The 20,574-nt window shown below is 51.7% G+C and overlaps 1 protein-coding gene across 8 annotated transcripts in view; it reads left to right on the top strand.

The window, feature by feature from the left end:
- The window catches only part of SEPTIN6 (septin 6), a 63,544-nt gene extending 43,298 nt beyond the window's left edge, over positions 1-20,246 (top strand). For 2 of the 8 annotated variants that reach the window (XM_044392114.3, XM_044392108.3), the window contains exons 6-11: positions 2,681-2,777; positions 5,543-5,711; positions 9,019-9,151; positions 10,633-10,823; positions 16,738-16,861; positions 17,237-19,047. In XM_044392114.3, coding sequence (XP_044248049.1) covers positions 2,681-2,777; positions 5,543-5,711; positions 9,019-9,151; positions 10,633-10,823; positions 16,738-16,837 — 690 coding nt within the window. In that variant the 3' untranslated portion in view covers positions 16,838-16,861; positions 17,237-19,047. Of the gene's footprint in view, positions 1-2,680; positions 2,778-5,542; positions 5,712-9,018; positions 9,152-10,632; positions 10,824-12,724; positions 12,770-15,954; positions 16,667-16,737; positions 16,862-17,236; positions 19,048-19,248 lie in introns of those variants that run through there. The other 6 variants (XM_048213248.2, XM_044392109.3, XM_048213249.2 and 3 more) reach the window with 4 other exon arrangements.
- Positions 20,247-20,574: the final 328 nt, after the last annotated feature.

The raw sequence follows: 20,574 nt of genomic DNA, 5'->3' as shown, positions 1-20,574 counted from the left end.
CTTGCGGATGCTTATCCGAACAGACTCTGATGCCAGTTGCCAAGCGTGGGCCGTGGGAGGTCTCGGGAGCCCTGGCGGGGGCAGGGATAGAATGACGGCGCAGTGAGAAAGAGGCAAGCAAGTGACCCTGTCATCCTAACTAACGATGGCTTGTGGGGCTAAATCTAACAGGCGTAAGGGAATCCAAAACTGATTTTTTTTAAATGTCTTTATTCTCTTCCTGGGTTTTTTTTTTTCTCCTTTCCGCTTGAGCCCAGAGAAGTCCCCACCCACTTCACACGCCCTCCTCCGTCACTTTCCACTAGAGCCAGGGATGCACCAGAAGATTCTCTTTCTCACCTCCTCCCTCGGTCTAGCCCTCTGCCATCGCTGCCCTCTGGCTCTTTTATGTCACGTGGCTGAAGCCTTGGGTCTCGGCAGGAGGGGCAGCATTTTCCCAGAAAGCACTTGGGGGTGGATTTGAGGTTCCCCACTTGTCTTGGGGTCCTGAGTGGGAATGAACCGTGCCCGGATGTCCCTCCGACAAAGCCGGCTGGCAGAGGTCAGGGAGGCTCTGGCCCTCGGGTGGGCTTTTCCAGACTTTGGTGCCCCCCTCATGCCCCGTGTGTTGCACGCCCAACAACCCTCATGTTCGGTCCCCTCCTAGGACCGAGGCAACGTTTCCCGCGGCCACCCCGGCCCATCTTCCATACAGCCATAACCTCCTCTTTCCTATGTCCCCACTTCGGGCACAGGCACGGGTGGGAAGGGGTGGAGGGGGTTGCTGAGGTGATACTCTGAGAGCCGTGGGCAGAGGGTGACGGGAGAGCCACTTTGGCAGGTTGGCCGAGCGCCTCAGGGTACTTGCGGGTGCCCTGGAGCTGAGCTCCCGATTAAGTCCTACGATTTTCCACTCTGAAGAACATTCTTGGGGGGCAGGTGCTAAAGAGAATGGAGAGGGAGGAGTGGTGGTGACATCACACGCACAGATTAGGCAAACAAAAGACATTTGCTGTAGGTTTGCCAGAATGGACCTGCTTCTTATCATCTGGCTTTTCGCCACCGGATCACCCCAGGGTTTGGAGTGCTCACCCCGCCTGCGGCTCGGACCCCGTACGTGGGCGTGGCAGACCAGTGGTGGGCCTTGAAGCCAGAGAGACCCGGGCTCCATCCCTAGCGCTCGCCCTCACTGCTGTGTGCCTGCTGGCAACTGGACCTCAGTTTCCTTGTCTATAAAATGGGGCTAGGAGTACCTAACTCACAGTGCTGTTGGGAGGAGGCAACGAGCTTCGTAAGCGGCTGCTGCTGCTCATACCAGTTCTCTAGCTACTCCAACTGCTGGTACAATTGTTGCTGCCTCCGTGAAGCCTGCCTTGATTTCCTGAAGTGAGCTGCTCCCTCCTCTGTTCCTCCAGCTCCTGAACCTCTGTTTATAACCTAGACTTTACCATATTATCATTGCTGGCGTGTCTTTCTCCCCTGCCAGACTGTGTGCTCTCCAGGAGCAGGCTCTGAGCTTCTTCAACGTTGTACCGTTAATGCCTAGCACACAGTAGGGGCTCAGTAAACACTCGTGGCACAGACGAGTCAGCAAATGAGTCCACGTGTCTGTGACGGAGGCCTGTTTCTCCACGTGGGCTAAGAAAGCTTGCTCCAGTGGACTTCCACTTGTCTGTGGCAAGCCCTTTCAGGTAAAGCCCCACCCAGGATCACTTGGCTGGGGGTCACAGTACTTACGACCTGGCCAGCTCCCTGGGAGACAGGGTGCTGGAAATGTTTGCCAAACTTCACACTACCAGTCGGGGGCAGTTGCCTTTTCTCTGACCCCCAAAACCGTCATCAGCCAGGCCTAGCTCTGCATTACCCTGCAAGCACCACGCTCATACCCCTGTTTGTACTTTTGCTTTCTTTCCTCTCTACTGTGTTGATGGCCCTGCTACTTCCATTCAAGGAGTATTTATTAAGCACCTACTGTGTGCAGGCACTGGCTCCTACATTTGAGTCCTTGGTCATATTCTGTCTTATACGATTCAGGGTATGTAATGCCAGTGCTCCCAACAAGATTGTAAGCTCCTAGAGGGTGAGGGGGGCTGTGTCTACTTTTGTCTCCCGAACGGCGCTGAAAACAACCCAGCACAGTTATGGGCCTGTGGGAAAACACCTGTGGACTTGACTTCTAGACTCGAGAGTTCCGCATGAGCTCTTGCTTCAGGGAAGGGTGAGAACGAGGAGCGCACAGCTCAGTCAGCAGTACGTACTGGCTCCCAGGGCTCTCCCACTCTGGGGAGGTTAGGCGACCCTGGCCCCCTCAGTCCCCTTCGGCCTCTCTCTAGCCACACGTAGCCCCCCTCATCCCACTCACCCGCCTTCCTAAGGCTTTCCCCCTCAGCACCTGCGCCGTGTGAACAGCGCGCTCATCTGGGTATCTGCTCAGTGTTGGGCTTTTTCCCGTCTTCGTCTGTTCCCTGTGTGTTCGGCCACGTCATTGAGAATTTCTGAACGGCAGAAGCGTGGGCTAGGCTTCTTAGCCCCACACAGCTCAGAGCTTAAGAAATGCCTCTTGACAATGGCGACAGGGAGGGGACACCACCACAGTGTGATGGGCGCGAGGTCCCAGAGCCGGGCAACGGTTGTATCGAGGGATGCTCGGTGCCTTTCTCCAGGGACTCTGCTCTGAGCCTCAGTTTGCCTTCTGTTCCAGGCGCACCTGCCATTTGCTGTCATCGGCAGCACAGAGGAGCTGAAGATAGGCAACAAGATGATGAAGGCGCGGCAGTATCCGTGGGGCACGGTGCAGGGTGAGTGAGCGCCCAGGAGACGGTGCCCCTTTCCCTGCCTCCAGCCGCTGTGTGGCCAGTCCCTAACTTGTCCCGGTCTGTACTCACTGGGCGTGGGCTTCCCGCAGCTGTAGGCAAGCTCTGGCCCCACCCCCGGCTTCTCTGCTGCGAGCAAGCTTTGTCTCTAATGGAGAAAGCATTCCTAAAACAAAAACGAATGTTTTTTGGAGCCAGGTAAGAAGGAATGTTCAAGAAAGCCTGTGTAATTGGCCCCAGGGCCCCAGGGCCCCAGGAGACGTACAAGAATATAGCAGATGAGTAGCAGACAAACCAGAGAGCCATCAGAAATAGACCGGATGAATTGCAAAATGTTCATCTAATGGGATAAGAAACAGTGGTGAAAATGAATGGAGTATAGTTACTTATACAAGAATAAATCTCAGAAACATAACCTTAGGCTCAATAAAGCAGAGAATACATGCCGTATGATTCCACTGATGCGAATTCCCCAAGCAGACAACATGAACAAGATCTATCCTTTTAGGAATTCATACGCAAGTGGCGAAACTGTATAAAAAAAGGCAGAATGAGAAAGCCCAAAGTCGGGATAGTGGTTAAGTCTCATTTCAAGACCAGGCAGAGAGACACAAGGTGCTGCTACCGGGCTTGTAGAAACATTGGTATTCATTTTTTTCTTCTTTATTTCTATATATATAATTATTATACAGTTTCAAAACAGATGTATATACACTCAGGAAACTTCCTTTCGTGGTCTGCCTGACACGTGGTAAGTTACCCGTGGAACTAGTCAGTTCTGTGGATAAAGCAAGGCCTGGGAAGTGGGTGGGAAGTTGTCCACCTCGCTCGCATACAAGGCTGGCAGTGATTGCTGGATTTTTCCATAGGTAGGGCAAGATGGTTATCGGAGCTGTGCTAAATTTTGGTCTTCTCTGCCGTCTGGGGCCGAGATGCTCTGCTAGGAACATTTGTGAATGGTCCCTGGACCCACAGTCCTAACTGGGAATGAGTTTGTGGTCTGAGAGACAGGAGCCTGGAGGAAAATGAGGAGAAACCAGCAGACGTGGTTCCAGTGACTTCCTCCAATTTAGATCGCGTACACCTAACCAACAAAGGGGTTTTTCGAGGTTTTTCGTATAAGTTGGAGTTCACTGTTCTGTTCGAGTGACCTTGGAGTCAGTCCTTCTGACCCGCCACCAGGGATTACTGTCCGGAGAGATGAAGGAAGAGCTGGTCCCGAGAAGTTGCCAGTTACCAATGTGATTTTTCATATTAGCTTATGTTCTATGACAGCAAGGGTCTTTATCTGCAAGGCAATGGGTCTTTTTTTTTTTTTAATTTTCTAAAAGTTTCACTTTTTAAGTAATCTCTACACCCAATGTGGGGCTCAAACTCACGACCCCAAGATCAAGGGTTGCGTGCTCTTCCCACTGAGCCAGCTCAGTGTCCCAAGGGAATGGGTCTTAAGCAGAGGGGTTATGTGAGCTGATGTGAGTTTTGGAAAGGTCACACTGATGGCCACGAGACAGTCTGCTGCTACTGTGGCCCACCCTGTCATCCCAGACCCCCTCCCTGTCCCCACGCCTCTCTCCCAGGCCCTGAAAGACAGAAGCTAGGGTGACTAGGCCGGTTCATCATCTCAGACACCACTGTCCCCACATGGTCAGGCCAGACACCCCCACCACAGCCCGGGGACGCCATGCTTGGAGGGACACGCCAGAGCACTGCTCACAGTCTTGTGTTCCAACCAGAAGTCCACTTTGCTATGATTTGGTCTCTGTTTCTGTCCTTCTCAGCCACTGCCCCAAATGCAGACCTTTGCCGTACTCTTTTGACAAGGGGACTTGTTCTTTTGGGCCGGAAAGTGGGGTCCACTTTGTCTCGGTCATCATTGCTGCTGTCAGGCCATTATCCACCCTCTAAAAAACACCTCCTTTCAAGCTACGACCTACCATCCAGATGGGCCACACCTGGGTCCACACCCCTCCTGGTCACTGCTATCTATAGATGGCCTAGTTCCTTCCCTTTGTTCTGGAGACTTGGCACCTGCTCTCCTTGGCATCTGCCTCTCCTTCAGCTCGCCTGCATTTCGAGCCCAGACGCAACTCGCAAGCCACATAACCTTGCCTAACCGTATTGAGACCTTGCGTGGACTATTTCCTGATCTGCCTGGTAAATTCTGCTCCTTCCCTCAAGAGTCATCCTGAGGGTTGCCTCTCTGGTGAAGCCTTCGCTCTGCGGGGGCACCTCAGGCCCCCCTCTGCTGGGCTGGCATTGCGTAGACCTCCATTGTGCTCATTTTTGCCTTGTATTCTATTCACCTCTTTGCATCCATTCTTCCACTCCAGCTGTAAGCTCCTTAGGGCCAGACTCCATGACTTCATTTCTGAACTCCCGGTGCCTCACACGATACTGGGAGCAGAGATGCCGCAACTGTTTATTGGACAGACGGCTGAACGTGCCTTTGCCACGAGCCTAAACGGGGCGCAGAGCAAATAAACATTCCCGTGAGGGTCTGATCGGTGCGTTTGGGTTGAGGCACCACTGAAGGTCTTCTTAGATATTTTTTTATGGTCTTGCGATTTCCCATTACTGTCAGCCTTGTAACTTTCCGTGCGCGTTTTCCATGGGAAAGGGCATCGGGAGGCACATTCGCAGCCTGCACATACACAGGTGGAAAGGCCGTGTGGCCGAGAGGGATTCGTCCATTTCCGCCGCTCCTGGCCTGCCTCTCAGGGCGCTTTCAATCCCCCTCCCCCGCCGCGCAGTCGAGAACGAGGCGCACTGCGACTTCGTGAAGCTGCGGGAGATGCTGATCCGGGTGAACATGGAGGACCTCCGGGAGCAGACCCACAGCCGGCACTACGAGCTCTACCGCCGCTGCAAGCTGGAGGAGATGGGCTTCAAGGACACCGACCCCGACAGCAAACCCTTCAGGTACCCCGCTGGCCGGCCCGGGACAGTTCCCACGGGGAGGCGAGACCCAGGGACCCGGACCTAGACCCGCAGGGCTGTCCCCGCCCCTTCTACCTGCCGTGGTGGGCGGGGGGCTCGCTGAGTGCTGGGCCAGGGAGGAGGCCCAGAGCACGAGGCCCACGGGCTCCCTGCCACACACACACACGAGCGCACACGGGCTGTGGTCACCTGTGCCGGAGGGGACCCCTGAGCTGAGGTTTTGTTCTACAACGTGGCAGCCTGTGCCCGTCCTCCGGCCCGCTTTCTTCTTCAGACTCCGGCTGCCCCGCCAGATTTCCAATCTGCTCCTTCCCCTCCTTCCCCTTGTCAAGCCCAGATGATGGGAGCAGGTAGCAGTCATTGCACATGTGTTGGTGACCTTCATGCTCTTCAGGCACTGTCCTTAGGGTCTGGGTTCGGGGGCATGTTTTGTTTCGACCGCCGGATGTTAATAATCCTTGACATACTTCTCAAAGCAGAATCTGAGATGCTTTCAGACAAGAGGAATGTTTTCGAAAGCAGTTTACTGTGCCTACAGGAGCCATAGGCCAGCCAAGTACCATCGTCTGATCCGTCTGTGTGATGCGTAACATAAGTCCCACACTTGAAATCACCATGTGGTGACCTTTATTACAGCTGAGTCCCCTGTCAGGAAGTGTCGCGCCTCAATTAGGAAGTGAAGGGGACGCTTGTGGGCCAAGAAGGCTTTCAGATGGCCCCTGAGATCCCGCAGTACCTGTTCCCAGAACGAAGCCAGCCTAGGGACAGAGCGTGGCCGGTCCTGCAGGGATGCCTCGTTCTAGAGGGGGTGGACTCGCTCACCTTCAGGAACAGGGACTGCCGGAGCTCCTGGGGGTGGAGAAAGTTGTGCTCACCTCTCTGGTGGGCACTCCCTCAGTTTTCTCTCTCCTTCCCCTCCCACAGCCTTTTTATAAAAAAATGATTTATTTGTCAGAGAGAGGAGAGAGAGCGAGCACAAGCAGGGGGAGAGGAAGGGGCAGAGGCAGAGGGAAAAGCAGGCTCCCCATTGAGCAGGGAGCCCGATGCGGGACTCGATCCCAGGACCCTGAGATCATAACCTGAGCCGAAGGCAGCGGCTTCACTGACCGAGCCACCCAGGCGCCCCCGTCCCACAGCTTTAATCTGCATCTGCGGGGAGGAGGTATGCCTCTGTCTGCTCATCTCTAGTCCCCTCCGCGCCTCTTGCTCCGTCCCGAACACCTGTTACCGGAGTCTTCACCCTCTGCCCTGGCTCCTTCATTCCGAAGAGACGCTCCCTTAACTCCTCCTCCTCGCCATCCCCTGCCCTTTCCAGAAGCTTGGCTCTGGTGGGAAAGAGGAAGAGTGATTTGTACTTACTGGCTTCTGCCCCCACTGCGCCTCTGAAATGCTTCTCTCCGAGGTCAGCAATCACATACTCACGGCCAGTTATGATGGGGCCTCTGAGTCCCATCTTTTTTTATTTCAGTGTCTCGTTCGATATTCCTCCCCACCACCTCTGTCCTGAAATTCTCTCTGCCTTTGGCTTTTCTCGCACTGCCTGGCTGTGTCGAGTCCCTCTCTCTCGCTACCCCTTCTGGGCCTCATTGGCAGGCACCTTTTCTTCAGCTCACTCCTCTAAGCATGGGTGTGCCCCGGGGTTCCTTCCTAGGATCTCTGCTCCTGTCACTCTGTGTTCTCTTGGCAGCAGGTTCTTTCTACGATCAGCCCTACTTGCCGCCTAGAAAGAGATGACTCCCCCGCCAAAATCATATTTCTGAGCTCCAAACCTACTGCTCCAACTGCCCACCGGATATTCTCACTCAGACGTCCCACGGAGGACGTACCTCCAAGAGCAGCAGTCTAAGCTTCAGTTCATCTTCTTCCCTCGTAAACACGCCCCTTTCCCAGTGTTCCCAGGTCCACCGTCTGCCTGGTTGCCCAAGCCAAAAAACCCGAATTAGTTTAAAGTCCTTCCAAGTCCTAGGAGTTCTGCTTCCCTCACTGTTTCTTAAGTTCCCCCAAATCCTCCATCCCGACCAGCCCTTAACGTTCAGACCCCACCGTTTCTTGCTTATTCTAGTTCCTCCGTCCCCCACCCACCTCCCCCCAACACCTCCCCTCCTGGCAACCACTCATGGATAATTTTCTGTATTTAGGGGCCTGGGTTTTTTTGGTTTGTCTCTCCTTTTTCTTCATTCGTTTGTGTTGTTTCTTAAATTGCACATTTGAGTGAAATCACGCGGCGTTTGTCTTTCTCTGACTGACTTGTTTACTTAGGCTTACACCCCCCGGCTCCATCCATATCATGGCAAATGGCAAGATCTCTTTCTGTTTTACATCTTTCTTGTGGGAGTGAGAGATCCCAACATTTCTTATTTGGATTGTGGGGAAGTCTGTCCTTCACGCAACAGCCGGAGTGGTCTTTCTCATTTTCAAATTGCATGAAGTCAGTCCTCCTGCTTGCAACCCTGCAGTGGATAAATGACCAGGCCTGTAATACGACATCCGACACCGGCTCTCTCCTGCTGGACTCGAGACCTCACCTCCCTCTACTCCACAGCTTCCACCATCGTCTGGAGCCGTGTTGGACTATGCCTGGCTCCCCAAGTACATCGTCCTGGCTCCACATGTGCCCTTCCACCTGCTGCCCTCTTCGGAGCATGAGTCTTCCTCTTCTTCACTGGGCTGACTCCTGTTGCTTTAAAACTGAGGCTGGGGGCGGGGAGACTCGGCCCGGACATCTCCCAGTAGACCGTGCGTTCCTTGATGGCGCGCCCAGTGGCTGTTGGCTCTAGATGTTGAATGACTAGCATAGTGTCACTTAGTCCTGTGTCTAGCATGCGATGGAGTCTCACCAAGTGTTTTTTGCAATAGTTCATTAATGTGGCCAGTTTCAGAGCCAGGACCTGGGAGCCCGGTTCAGAGGAAGGACCCAGATTAAGAGATGAGAGACCCAGCTTCTGGTCCCTGCCTTGCCTCTACCTAGCCGTGTGGTCCTGAGAAGATCACCTCACCTCTCTGGTCCTCTTTCCTCATCTGTGTGACCAGGGTGGAGAAGCAGATGTTCTGAGTCACTTCCAGTTCCAAGGATCTTGTCAGTTCCCCAGGGCTGCCCTGGCCCCCGCAAGCAGCCCATGACCCTGCTGTCACATGCCAGGCCAGCTGCCTGCAGCTTTGTGCTTCTGTTTTTGCACGTCCAGAATTGGGGAAAGGGGGGGAGGGGGACCCAGGGAGGATCACTGGGGCCAGTTTTCATTGAATAGGAGCCATTCCAAAGGGAGGGGAATTAACCTGACCGTGTTCGCAGCTTACAGGAGACATACGAGGCCAAAAGGAACGAGTTCCTAGGGGAGCTCCAGAAAAAAGAAGAGGAGATGAGACAGATGTTCGTCCAGAGGGTCAAAGAGAAAGAAGCTGAACTTAAAGAGGCAGAGAAAGAGGTAAATGTGACCCTGACTGCCCAGCAGGCAGGAAGAGGGGGCTGAGCTTGGATGAGGCAGGGGCTTCTGCCCCGAGGGCACAGCCCGTCAGAGCCTCGAAGCTTCCAGGCAGGAGTGGGGCCGGCCTGAGCAGACCTGCCTTGGCTGGCACCTAGGGCGGCGAGGTGAGATCTCTGTCTTCTTGATCCCCCGTTCCCCAAGGCGTGGATGTGTTCTCATTCCCTGTTACTTCGTTCCCTGGAGCCGGCTCTCTCACACAGTAGCCACCAGCCACATGTGGCTGTTTACACTCAGACGGATTACAATTAAATAAAACTTAAAACTCAGTTCCTCAGTCGCATTAGCCACATTTCAGATGCTGTCCCCCTGCGACTAGCGGCTATCGTATTGGACAGCACAGCCATAGAACATTTCCATCACCACAGAAAGTTCCATTGGGCAACGCAGCTCAAGAATCAAGACCAAGTCCATGGCGTGGATATTGATTTTTTTTTTCAGTTTCACTTTTCAAAAGAAAAATGTCACCCAGTACTTTGGGAGGAGACGTGAGGGGATCTTAAAGGTAAATGAGTGAAAGTCCAGTGAACAAAAGCCAGGTTAGAGCAACGGACGGCCACAGCTTCCACCACCCTACCCCCAGGGACTAGTAGAAGCTGGTCTACGCAGCAAGCCTGTCGTCCACCACCCATTACTAAGTGGCAGTCCCAAATACCTGTAGGACCCAGAGACCCGCCCTCCTCCATGATATGCTTCGAGTGCTGTGGAATCCTAAATTCTCTCCAGAACCCTCAAAAGCAAGTGAGGTTATGCTTGGTCTGCTCTTAGTCTTCAGGGTCCTTTATCACATTCCGGTTTGTTAGCACAGTGGCGTGCCAGAATATTCTTACCGTGCTCCTTGGGGTGTCTGGTTCTATTCAGGGCTAGCTGAGTCTCCCCTTGGTCAAAGCTGAGGTCTCTGCACTCACTGCATTTTATCAAATGCCTTCATCTCCTCCCATGTCTGAGGACAGGTATTTTCTCTGACCAGCTTTGGCATTGCTGAAGTTTTCTCTGCAACCCATGGCGATGCTCCTTGACCACAGCGGGGAGGGAAAGGCAGGGGCCCCCTCTCATATTGGGCCATCTCGCTATATAATCCTCCGAAGCATGGGTTAACCTTGGGCAAAGTCCTTCACTTCTCTGACCTTCTGTTCCCTCATAGAATACCAATAATAACAGCATAGTTCTTGATACTAATTATTAATTAATATTCATTAATAATAGTTCCCTGACCACATTCAAGAGCAGAAACGTGGAGGTGAAGTGGCAGGAAAGGGACCTACCCCGAACACTGTGCCCTTTGGTGCTATCAGAGCGGTCCCTGGCAGAAATGTCTCCTGAGGTCCCCGGGTCCCACCGGTCCCCAGCCGCCCTGGGCTCTGCTCCGAGAGGAGCTGCTCCCAGGGAGGCCGCTCCTCAGACTCCCTGTGCTTCCCTGCCAGCTGCACGAGAAGTTTGACCGTCTGAAGAAACTGCACCAGGACGAGAAGAAGAAGCTGGAGGATAAGAAGAAATGCCTGGACGATGAAGTCAACGCCTTCAAACAGAGAAAGACAGCGGCTGAGCTGCTCCAGTCCCAGGGCTCCCAGGCTGGAGGCTCACAGACTCTGAAGAGGGACAAAGAGAAGAAAAAGTAAGTGGTAGGCTGTTCTGGGGTTCTGGCTTCCTCCTCCTGCTCGTCCCCTCAGCACAGGGCCTGGAGACTGGGGGGGCAGAGGGGGGTGCTGAGGGCTGGGGGCCAGAGGTGATATGTGGGCTGACAGGTGTGTTTTGCGTTTGGGTCCCTATAACTGGTCTCTGTGTCCCCTGAGTTTGGGGAACTGAGAGTAGGGGGGCCTGTGGTCCCGGGGGCGAGAGTAGGGGGGCCTGTGGTCCCAGGGGCCTGGCGCCTCCACTCAGCTGCTTGGGAAAGCCCTGTAAGCTCCAGGTAGGTGGAGAGGGAGGGACAGAAGAGAGGCAAAGGGAACGTGGGAGGTGAGAAAGAAAGGAGGAAACCATGAGATCTGCGGAGGTGTAAGAAAGAGGTGAAGGAGAAGGACAGCTAGAGGATAAAGGGGAGAGGGCGCCTTAGCAGAAGCCTCTGGACACCCTCTTTCTCCCTCAAGAGGTTGGCGCTGATCTGGCTTACTGGCCTGCGTGTTCATCCCGTGTCTGGGGTGTTCACCTCCCCGTGCCTGTAGCCCCCCAACCCCATTCTCACTTAGCTGCAGCCAGCAGTTGAACAGCTCTTACTGAAGGCTGCAGCCCAGTCGGGGTCTCCCACTCTGTGGCATCCCTCCCTCTTGGCCGTTTCATTGTTCCTGGCCTGGGGTGCTGAGGACTTGGTGGGGAGCCCCCAGATGCTAGTAGACTCACGTGCCCCATCCTCAGGCTGGGCAGTGGCTGTAGAGTCTGTCCATCCCCCCGGTATCTGGTGAGGCAGGACAGCGCGGACTCCTGCTTCCATGTGGGTCCGTAACCCCGAGCTGACTCCGGGCTCTGCTGGCCCAAGCTCCCCGTTCCTCATCCAGAGCCAGAGGAGAGGAAAGGATTTCCCGTGGGACCTGTGAAGCACCGGGAAACCGTCCAGGGGTCCCCTGTGCTCTAGCCGCTTGTGCAGTGTGACGCGGGGAGCCCTCACGTGGAGTGCTGGGCCATGTCCTTACCAAAGGGGCCTGAGGATCCGAAAGGTGTCCATGGTCTTTGCCTTCTGTTCTTAGCGACTTGTTCCTGACTCAACTCTGGGATGGCTGCCAGAAGGAGGAAACCTCTTCCTTTCCTCTGTGCCTGGCTGATCTCTTAGAAATAAAACAGTGACTTGGGTATAACAGTAGAATAGTTACTATTTGAAGGCACTCGGTTTTGCAATCCATTTATTCAGAAGCGTAATTTGAACATTTTCACCCGTGAGTCCAGAGATGTTTGCTACTGAGTCACCACGCTTTGTGTCAGATTCACTGACTAATGAACTTGTTTCGGTGGTAACCTGATGGATAAAGTTTAACTAGCCAGAAAAAGGCCGCTTTGGACACACCGTATATTAACTGACCTGGAGTCGTGTGTGAGACACCAGCAGGAACGGGTTCCTATTTTTAAGATCAGAAAAAACTAAATTTGTCTTCCAGCTCTAACCTGCTGCCTTCTTGGCCTGGGATATTTGTTACCTCAGTCCCTGGGGCAGCGTCACAGCCTGCTCGCTGGAATTAGGAGATTCCTTTGTTTGGACCCCACTGGCACTAAACTATAAATATTCCCTAGTCAGATGTTCAGTGCAAGTTCCTCCCAGACCAGGCTCTCTCTCCCAGTGGTCTCACATGGACTGATCCCCCCACTCCCATTCCAGGCAGAAGACCCTACGTAGGGAGACGTGTCTCTCCAGAGGTTAAGAAAGAGTACTGGTGTTTCTGGGGTCCCTACCAGCCCGCCCTCCCTCTCCCCCGCCCCCACTCTTCCTCATTTCCTTCGATGGCTAATCCTTCATTGTTGGTGTCAACTCATAATATTGGATCTCTCCTCAAGCTCCCTCCATCTTCATCAGCTCTTACTGTTTTACAGTTAACTCTGCTGTTTGCTGCATGCTGCATGAGACCCAGGTCCTGGTAAGCTTTATTAACTCTAAATAGAACTGGCGGTGGCTTCTAGAACACATCTCCCCAAACCCCGCTCCCCGCCCAACACACATACCTAATCACGAAAGAAGCTGCTTCACTGTCCTAGCTCTTGTGACTGACAGGATTAAGAAACAGTTTGCTGTAGTCTCCAGTGTACATGTGGAATGTTTGCCTGCGCGGTGACAAGCAGAGTGTTTGCAGACTTGCCACTAGAACGGTTGAGTAGCATAGGTGGGTCCTGCGATCAGTAGCTGAGGTTTCACTCTTGGCCGTTCTTTTTTCTTAAAAGCGCCCTAATCATTGCTTTCAAAATTAACTAGCAGGTAGTGACGAGGGAAATCAATGGGCCCGCTAGTCTGTCCTGTAATGTCACAGTTGGCGTTGACCCCCAGGTTTGGGAATGTTCCAAGTCAACGGAAACGTGCTTCTCTATTTCCCTCTGGTGGCTGTTTCTTATCTGAGGGGTTTAAGTTCTCAAATTTCCTTTGGCTGTGTGCCCCTCCCCCCAAAAAACCTATAATAAAAGTGGAAGAAAATGAAGAGATTTCCAACATTATAGAGATTTCCTTACATTTCATTCAGCAGCTGCGTGAACACCTTTGATAAGAAGGTAAATGGGTAACCTTTGATAGCACGGATTCCTGAGGGCTCTTAGGTCTACAGAGTGAATCATGCGTCCTTGATATCATGTGGTTTATATGTTGATTATAGCAAAGAGTAAGCACCTTCTATCTATTCTTCTAGACTCAATAGGTAGGGAGGGAACATAAGTATGTTCCACATAATTAGGCTTATTGCTATTTTTTAAACTTTACCATAGAAACTTCCACACAGGAATAAGAGAGAAGAGAGTGCCCACAACCCAGCCCCCAGGCAATTCTCAACATATGGCCAATACCGTCTCATCCATTATCCCAAATTTGCTGGATTATTGTAAAGCAAAAGCCATATCATTTCATCTGTAAATACTTTAGCCTGTATCTCTAAGAGATAATGACTCTTAAACCCATAACCACAGCGCCACCATTACCACACCTACCAAATGCATAATTTGTTAACATCACATTTCTAGTCGACATTCCAAATGCCCCGGTTGTCTCATAAATGCCTTTTACCTTTGGTTTGTTTGGGTCAGGGAATATAAAATATCGAGCAGCCTTCTCCCCACTCACCAATGTAATTTATGATTTAAATGGAGAACCTGCTGTTAGTTGCCAAAGCTATAGCTGTTGGCCCTGGGGACTTCGGGCAGTTGGCAAAACATCCTACTTTCAAGCAAATCTCCAAGAGGAAGTTCACAGAGGCTTCTGAAACATCAGGCCCCTGAAACTGGGCCAAAGGAAACAACCCTAAAAGAACAATGCAATGATTTATTGTCTGGCTTAAAGGCAAGTCTTGGTGCCCCTGTTAGTTGACAGGAATTAAACTGCGAATCTCCGTTTGGGAAGACTTTGGATTCCTCGGTCTGTCCACTGCCGTGGCTCTCGTGTCTCCAACAAAGTGTCCGACACCTCTAGGGGCTCCGTTCATTTGTTCCCCCGTTTTCAGCGAGGAGCGCAGGAAAGATGAATGCTGGTAGATTTCAGTTGACTCTGGTGGCGACGCACGTGGCCAGACACAATTTGGTTCAGGTTTCGAGTCAATCATTGTTAGTAGCCATTACGAAAATGAATTCTGGCAAAACTATAATTAAAGCCATGCTGTACAAGTGAGAGGCAATTGGCAACCAGTGGGAACAGGCCACCCGAACCCCAAGTAGATTGGCTTTTCCTGGCAGGCTTTTCCCCAGCAGACCACAAGAGCGGTTCCAAACCAAATAAGGGAGGGAGGCCTTGGCTCCAGGGGACCCGAAAGCCACAAAGGCAGCCTGTCCCCTCCCCAAGGCCCTCATTCCAGGGGCGGATCACAAAGGCCACCCCTCATTAACTGGAGTGTGGGCTGAGGGAGGCTCTCTGTTCCTCACTGGTTTTGAAATTGCTGGAGGCGCTAGGGGCCGCTCTCCGCAATTGTAAGAGAAATTCCTCTGGGACCCCTGTGCAGTTGCCCAGTTGCCGATACTGTATCTCAATGGTTACTGGCCCCTTGGCCCATTCGGGGGGGGGTGTGCGCACCGTATGTGGACAGGATACACGGATCAAAATATGTCCGCCTTCCCGCGCAGCCCAGAATATAGGCCGTCGCCATGTTGTTTAGGTCTCCCTTCCCCTGGGCAGTAGACAAAGACTAGAATAAGAGGTGAGCGTTCGTGTGGCATTTTGATACTTTTTGAAGTGCTTCTCCAGATGACATTATTTTCATCTTACAACAATCCTGTGAGGTAGAGAAGAAAGGAATAATCTTCAGTTTGCAGGATGAGCGCATGGAGGAGTGGGGAATTTCAGAGACTTACCAAGGCTCACACAGTGAGTTAGCGGCAGAGTTGGAAGAGGAGTGCAGAACTAATTCCTGGCATAAATGGCTATGAGAGAGAGTAGAGGTGCGTGTGTGGAGAGCTGTGTGGATGTATTCGCTCTGAGGAAGTGACTGTACAAACATACTCCCATACACATGTGCTTTTGACAGCCTTCCCAGACATCTGATAGCCTTGATGTAATGAGGTAAATGTGTACCCAAAATGGATTGCCGTAGTTCAGATTTTCAGGACACTGTGGTCTGGACCCTACTGCAGACCCCTCAGCCGTCTCCAGATACTTCTCAAACAGTCTTGCCCCGGGGTACCAGTTAGCTAACTGGGGCTGCTCCAAAGTCTACCTGAGGAGATCCCTCCACCGCCTCTGTTTTCCCTGTGGGACAAGGCAATCCGTGGCCGAGAGCCTGGCGCTCTGCCCAGCGGCCTGAGGCCCCCTGGAGATTTGCTGACCGGACTCCTGGACGGTGTCTGGGTGGGGGAGCATTAGGACCCAGTAATTAGGAAGAGAGAAAATATTCTCCTGGCTGTTGATAATTATTTTGCTTAGCTAATGGCACTCTACTGCCACTCAGAGGTGTGTGGGGGTGTGTGAGAGAGAAAGCATGTTCCCAGGAGCCAATGCAATAAGACCTTATTCTAACATAGCTATATTCTAATTTATCCATTAGTCATCACGACAATTTTCTTCTAACCCTTTTTTTTTGTTGTTGTTGTTGTACATTAATCCATCCATTCATTAACCCAACTTCTCTTTTCATTTTCAGTTTGGGCTTCCTGTAGACGCCCTTTTCCTGCGCAACAGAGCTGGGCCTCCCTTTCTCTAATTCCCCCTTAACATGCCTGAGGGGGCACACGACCCATGCCCTCCCCTCTCTTCCTGCCAAAGTTTATAGAAGCCTGGGAGTCTGAGGATGGTGTCTGGCCTCTGGTCAAGAAGCCAGCAGTCACATGGCTCGGAAATGGAGATGCCTCCTGCATCCCAGTCCCCCCTGCTCCCCCCCCCCCCGCCAGCCACTCCCCTGCCATCTTTGCCAGAGTGTAACATGTTCAAGGGTCCCATCTGCTATTCTCCACCACCAGCTTCCCTGTTCGAATTCTGATTGCTGCTTGTTTCCCTGAAGTATTTGCCTCCACCATGCCTGGGTAAGCGCCAGTTAGTCCCAGTTAGTCCCCATGCACTGGGCTTCCCTGACCCCCCCAACCCCTGACAGGAGCCATGGCCCCTTCTGAGAGGCCTCCAAAAGGAGATCCTCTGGTGCCTTTTTCTTCTGGCCTCTCAGCCCAGCCTTTTCCAGTTTTGAGTTGCTCCAAGTAAGTGCACTCAAGTTGTGTTAAAAATCCAGAACGAGTTTATTGACAGAACAAGCCCTTTCCAGAAAAGATGACTGCTGAAGAAAATAGCATAAATGTCTGCTCTCTATAATTCTGGGTACCCCACAAATGCAGAAGGGGGAATAAACCTGAATATTATTACCAGCCTAGTGTCTTCAATGATAGACTTCTGGAATTCTTCTGAGGTGTCTCAGTATCTCTGTAATGTCCCTTAGGGCCCCACACCATCCCACTCAGGCAGGCTCAGTCGCCGGTTCATGTTGCAAACTGCCCAGCTGCATGGTCAAAGGAGCAGTGTTTTCAGCTTTGCTCTGATGAGTCTTCCAGTCTGTTTATTTGGTGCGTGGGATGAGTTTTAATCTGTATTTTGCATGTGCCCCCCCCCATTAGAAGAGGTGAGACCATCAGCTGGGAAGGAGAGGAGAGGTGTTGTGTCTCAGAAGGTCCCCGACTTTATCTCCGGTCTAAGGATGTGATATTTAAAAGATATTCCAGCCCCAATTTTTATAACGGGCCCATCTGATAGTGGCTTTGGGAACGCCTTTGAAGTAGAGAGCCCTCCACTGTCAGGACCATGAGGTACAGCGGCCTTGGTGTTTGGCCAGCAAGAGAGAGAAAGAGAGAGAGAGAGAGAGAGAGAGAGAGAGAGAGAGCTGAAGGTCACCTGGCAATGATCTGTGGCTAATGCGCCGTTTCTCTGCCCTTCCTTTGCAGTAATCCATGGCTGTGTACTGAATAGTAGCCCCCGCTACAGCTGGACTGGACTCCATTTAGCCTTTTAAGCCAAGGTTCCTATTTTAACTGACAGCTTTCCTATGGGGGGGGGGCAGGCAGCAGCCCCCACCCCCGCCCCTGCCATGTACTTCCACTTTGAGTCCCACCTCATCTTCTGAATTCTGCCTCCGAGTCCATTGGCACTGATCATGACCTTCTTCTTCTTTATTGTTTTTTTGAGGTGGTTTGTTTTTTTTTTTTTTTGGATCACTCTTTCTTTTTCTCAAAACGCACACTTAAACCAGGCTATGCCAAATTTTCAGGGCTTTCTGAAGTGTTGAGAATGGGGAGGGGCTGTCCTCTCTTCCATAAGAGATCATAAATTGTAGGAAGCGAAAAGTAGAAGAAACAAGCGAAGCTACGCACACGCTTTCTATGTTCTAGTCCGCAGAGCGAGAGTGCAGTTTTGATGTGTATTGTTGGGTGAGTCACCGATTGGTTAGTGGCCAGAGGCAAGGATGGAGTATAAGCTAGTTTCTTGAGAAACATCCGAGTCTCCTAGGGGAGCATGTTAGGAGACCCCATGCTCGGAGGTTCAAAACAAAACAAAACAAAAACTGGATACTCCGTCAGTAGCTCAGAGAGACCCTAAATTAGGGCTGCAAGTCTCCTTGGGAAAGACATGTCACTGGCAGCTTTGATGTCTCGGTGTCCAGTTTTATAGCTCTTTCCCAAGAATCTCAGACTCAACCAAGCAGCCGGTCACCATTTCCCCTGGGTTATCATTTGCATCACAAGTGGGGGGGGGCTCTCATTTGCATTGTTTACACATTAACTACTTGAGGCCTGAGGAGCAACGAGAACTTCGAAAGTAGTAGCCGGCCAGCCAGCCTTGGGGAGAACATCCGGGCCTAGGCGGGAATGTCCAGGCCAGGGAGAAATTTTGGTCCCTCAAACAGCTACGACCCAAAGGAAATGGAGACCCAGAGAAGTCGAGGGACTGGCCCCGATGTCCCAGTGCTGTTTTGCGGCAGAAGCCAGGCAAAATTCAGTGCCTCCTGACCCCGGCTTCGTGTCACAAATGGATTCAACCTGTTCCTCTCTATGTTGCTGGAGACCAAGGTCTTTTGATGTTGTTCTGAGAAAATGAATAATTGGCATTACAGGGCCTTTGAGGGTTTCCCCTGCCCCCATAGAAAGCTATCTGAGGATGAAGGGGGCAGGGCAGGCAAAGCTGGGGACTCCAGGCCAGCTCCCGAGCCCAGTGTTTCTGCTGACGGTGCCTGTTGGCAGGTCAGCTTCCCTGGAAGTCTGGACTGCGGCCCAGGCACGCGAGGGTGAACAGGTACTCACACGATTCCTCGATTCCTCGTATTCAAGGAAGTTTGGTAAACAAAAACATCTACCCTGCGAGTGAACAGAAGGCCTATAGAAAGTTGATTAAAAGGATGAAAATAGTTATTTTACTGGGTAGCTTTTCTCACTGTAGACAAAATTTTTTTTTCTCCCCCTTCAGTGAAGAAGCTTTTTAATTAACACAATTATTTTTTTAAAAAATACCCTAAGTACTCTGTTAACTTCTGGTGAAACAAATCCAGTCATTAGAAATGGTCTGCGCTTTTATTTTCCCAGACTGGAATGGAATGGTTTTCCTGAAAAATCCCCACACGTGACCACACACACACACACACCATTTCTCTTAAGCAAGAGGTTTGCTTTTTCTTGCTGCGGTGCAGATGGCTTTTGGTTTTGCTTTTAATCATTTGGCATTCACACGTGGCTGTTTTTTTATTAAAACAAGAAGCTTCAAACCGGTGTGTGGTGTTCTTAAACTCTTCTCAGCAGATTTCCCGGTGGTGACGGTCTGTTGGTGGTCCCCTTTCTAACCTGTCTTCTCCAAGCATAATCTGTGCTGCCCCACACTGCCCACTCCCCTTGCCTTGTCTTACTTTGAATGTCCTTTTTCTTTGGCTAATTTCATGTTCTCTTTCTCTTTCTCTCTCCCTCTCCAGCTTTTTTTAATCTTGTCTTCAGCAGCTGCACTAAGTCTAAAGGAGAAGACTGCCATTATATTGTCTCAAACCAGAAACCAACCAATCCCCTTCTCCCCTCAAACTGCGCACATAACACACGCCACACACTCCACAAGTGTTCCCGTGTCCCTGTGTCCAGGCAAGAAGCTCTCTCCTGGCTCACATGGTATTTTAAATGGAAATGTCTTGTCCTAACCTACCCAAGGTAGGAAAAGAACCTTCTGAGCTGGAGAATGGACCAAATGTAACCTCAGAGAGACAACCGCAGGACGACTCACCCAAGTGTAAGTGACTGGGGCAGGAGACCTCAGCTGTGGGTGTGGAAGTGCTGTTCACAGGTTTCCCGGTTTTCCTTCTAAAACACCAGTCCTCCGGTCCAATGGGTTGACTGTCCACGGCCACTATTAAACATTTCTGAACATGGGAAGAGAAAGTCAAGCGACAGTCCTCTCTTCAGCACTCACAGGCCTTCTGCAGACACCCCCCCACCCCCTCTTCCCAACAAGGGGGAAAATGGACCCACTCACACTCAGGTGGGGAAGGGAGAGACAGGAGGGGGTTTAAGCTTAGTAAGAGCAAAATTACTCCATCCAACCCTCCAGGGCCAGTTGGGGTTTTGTGAGAGGTTTCTGCTCAACCTGGGATCTGCAAGGAGAACTTCCATGTTGATAAATCTGCCTTGATTTCATTGGCTTAACTTGCATCAAAATACCATGTGAGCGGGCTCATTCCCGTGTATCCCTACAACCATTGCCATTCCACTGTCCGGTGCCTCCTGAGAGAGCCTCTTTGCATGTTTTCCAGAATCTGTGTTTTTCCTTTCTTCTCCTTTGTTCTTTTTGCTCAGAAGTGTGACCAGTCACCGCCCCTCTGGGGCTTTCATTCGCCAGGAGAAACATCCCAAAACCAGCACTGTTTAGCTTGATACCTTTCTAATGTCCATGTCAATTTTCAATAAAATTCAAAGAAATGCTCAATGGCTGTGTGATCTGATCTTAAATCGTTAGGTGATGTGGAGTGGGTGGCCGCCTTCCAAGTGGGTGACTGAAGCGGCTCAGGGAGGCAAGCCCATATACAATCTTCGTAGGTGGGCTGCTGTGCCTCCCTCTCCCCATTTGGGACTGCAGTTCCCACGGGGCGGGGAGGGGGTGGGCAGGAAGTCCTCTACTTTTCCTTCATTAGCATGGATTTAACTGATGCATTGAGCTGATTATCATCTAGGATAAAACGTGGAGGAAGTGGAACGCCAGATCCTACAAACAAGATTCTGGTGAATTTTAATTCCTGAAGGAAAAGAACTCCGCA

Source organism: Ursus arctos, chromosome X, assembly GCF_023065955.2.
Source record: "Ursus arctos isolate Adak ecotype North America chromosome X, UrsArc2.0, whole genome shotgun sequence".
NCBI lineage: Eukaryota > Metazoa > Chordata > Mammalia > Carnivora > Ursidae > Ursus > Ursus arctos.
The sequence above is the reverse complement of the archived record's forward strand: the minus strand, read 5'-3'. Positions and strand labels throughout refer to the sequence as shown.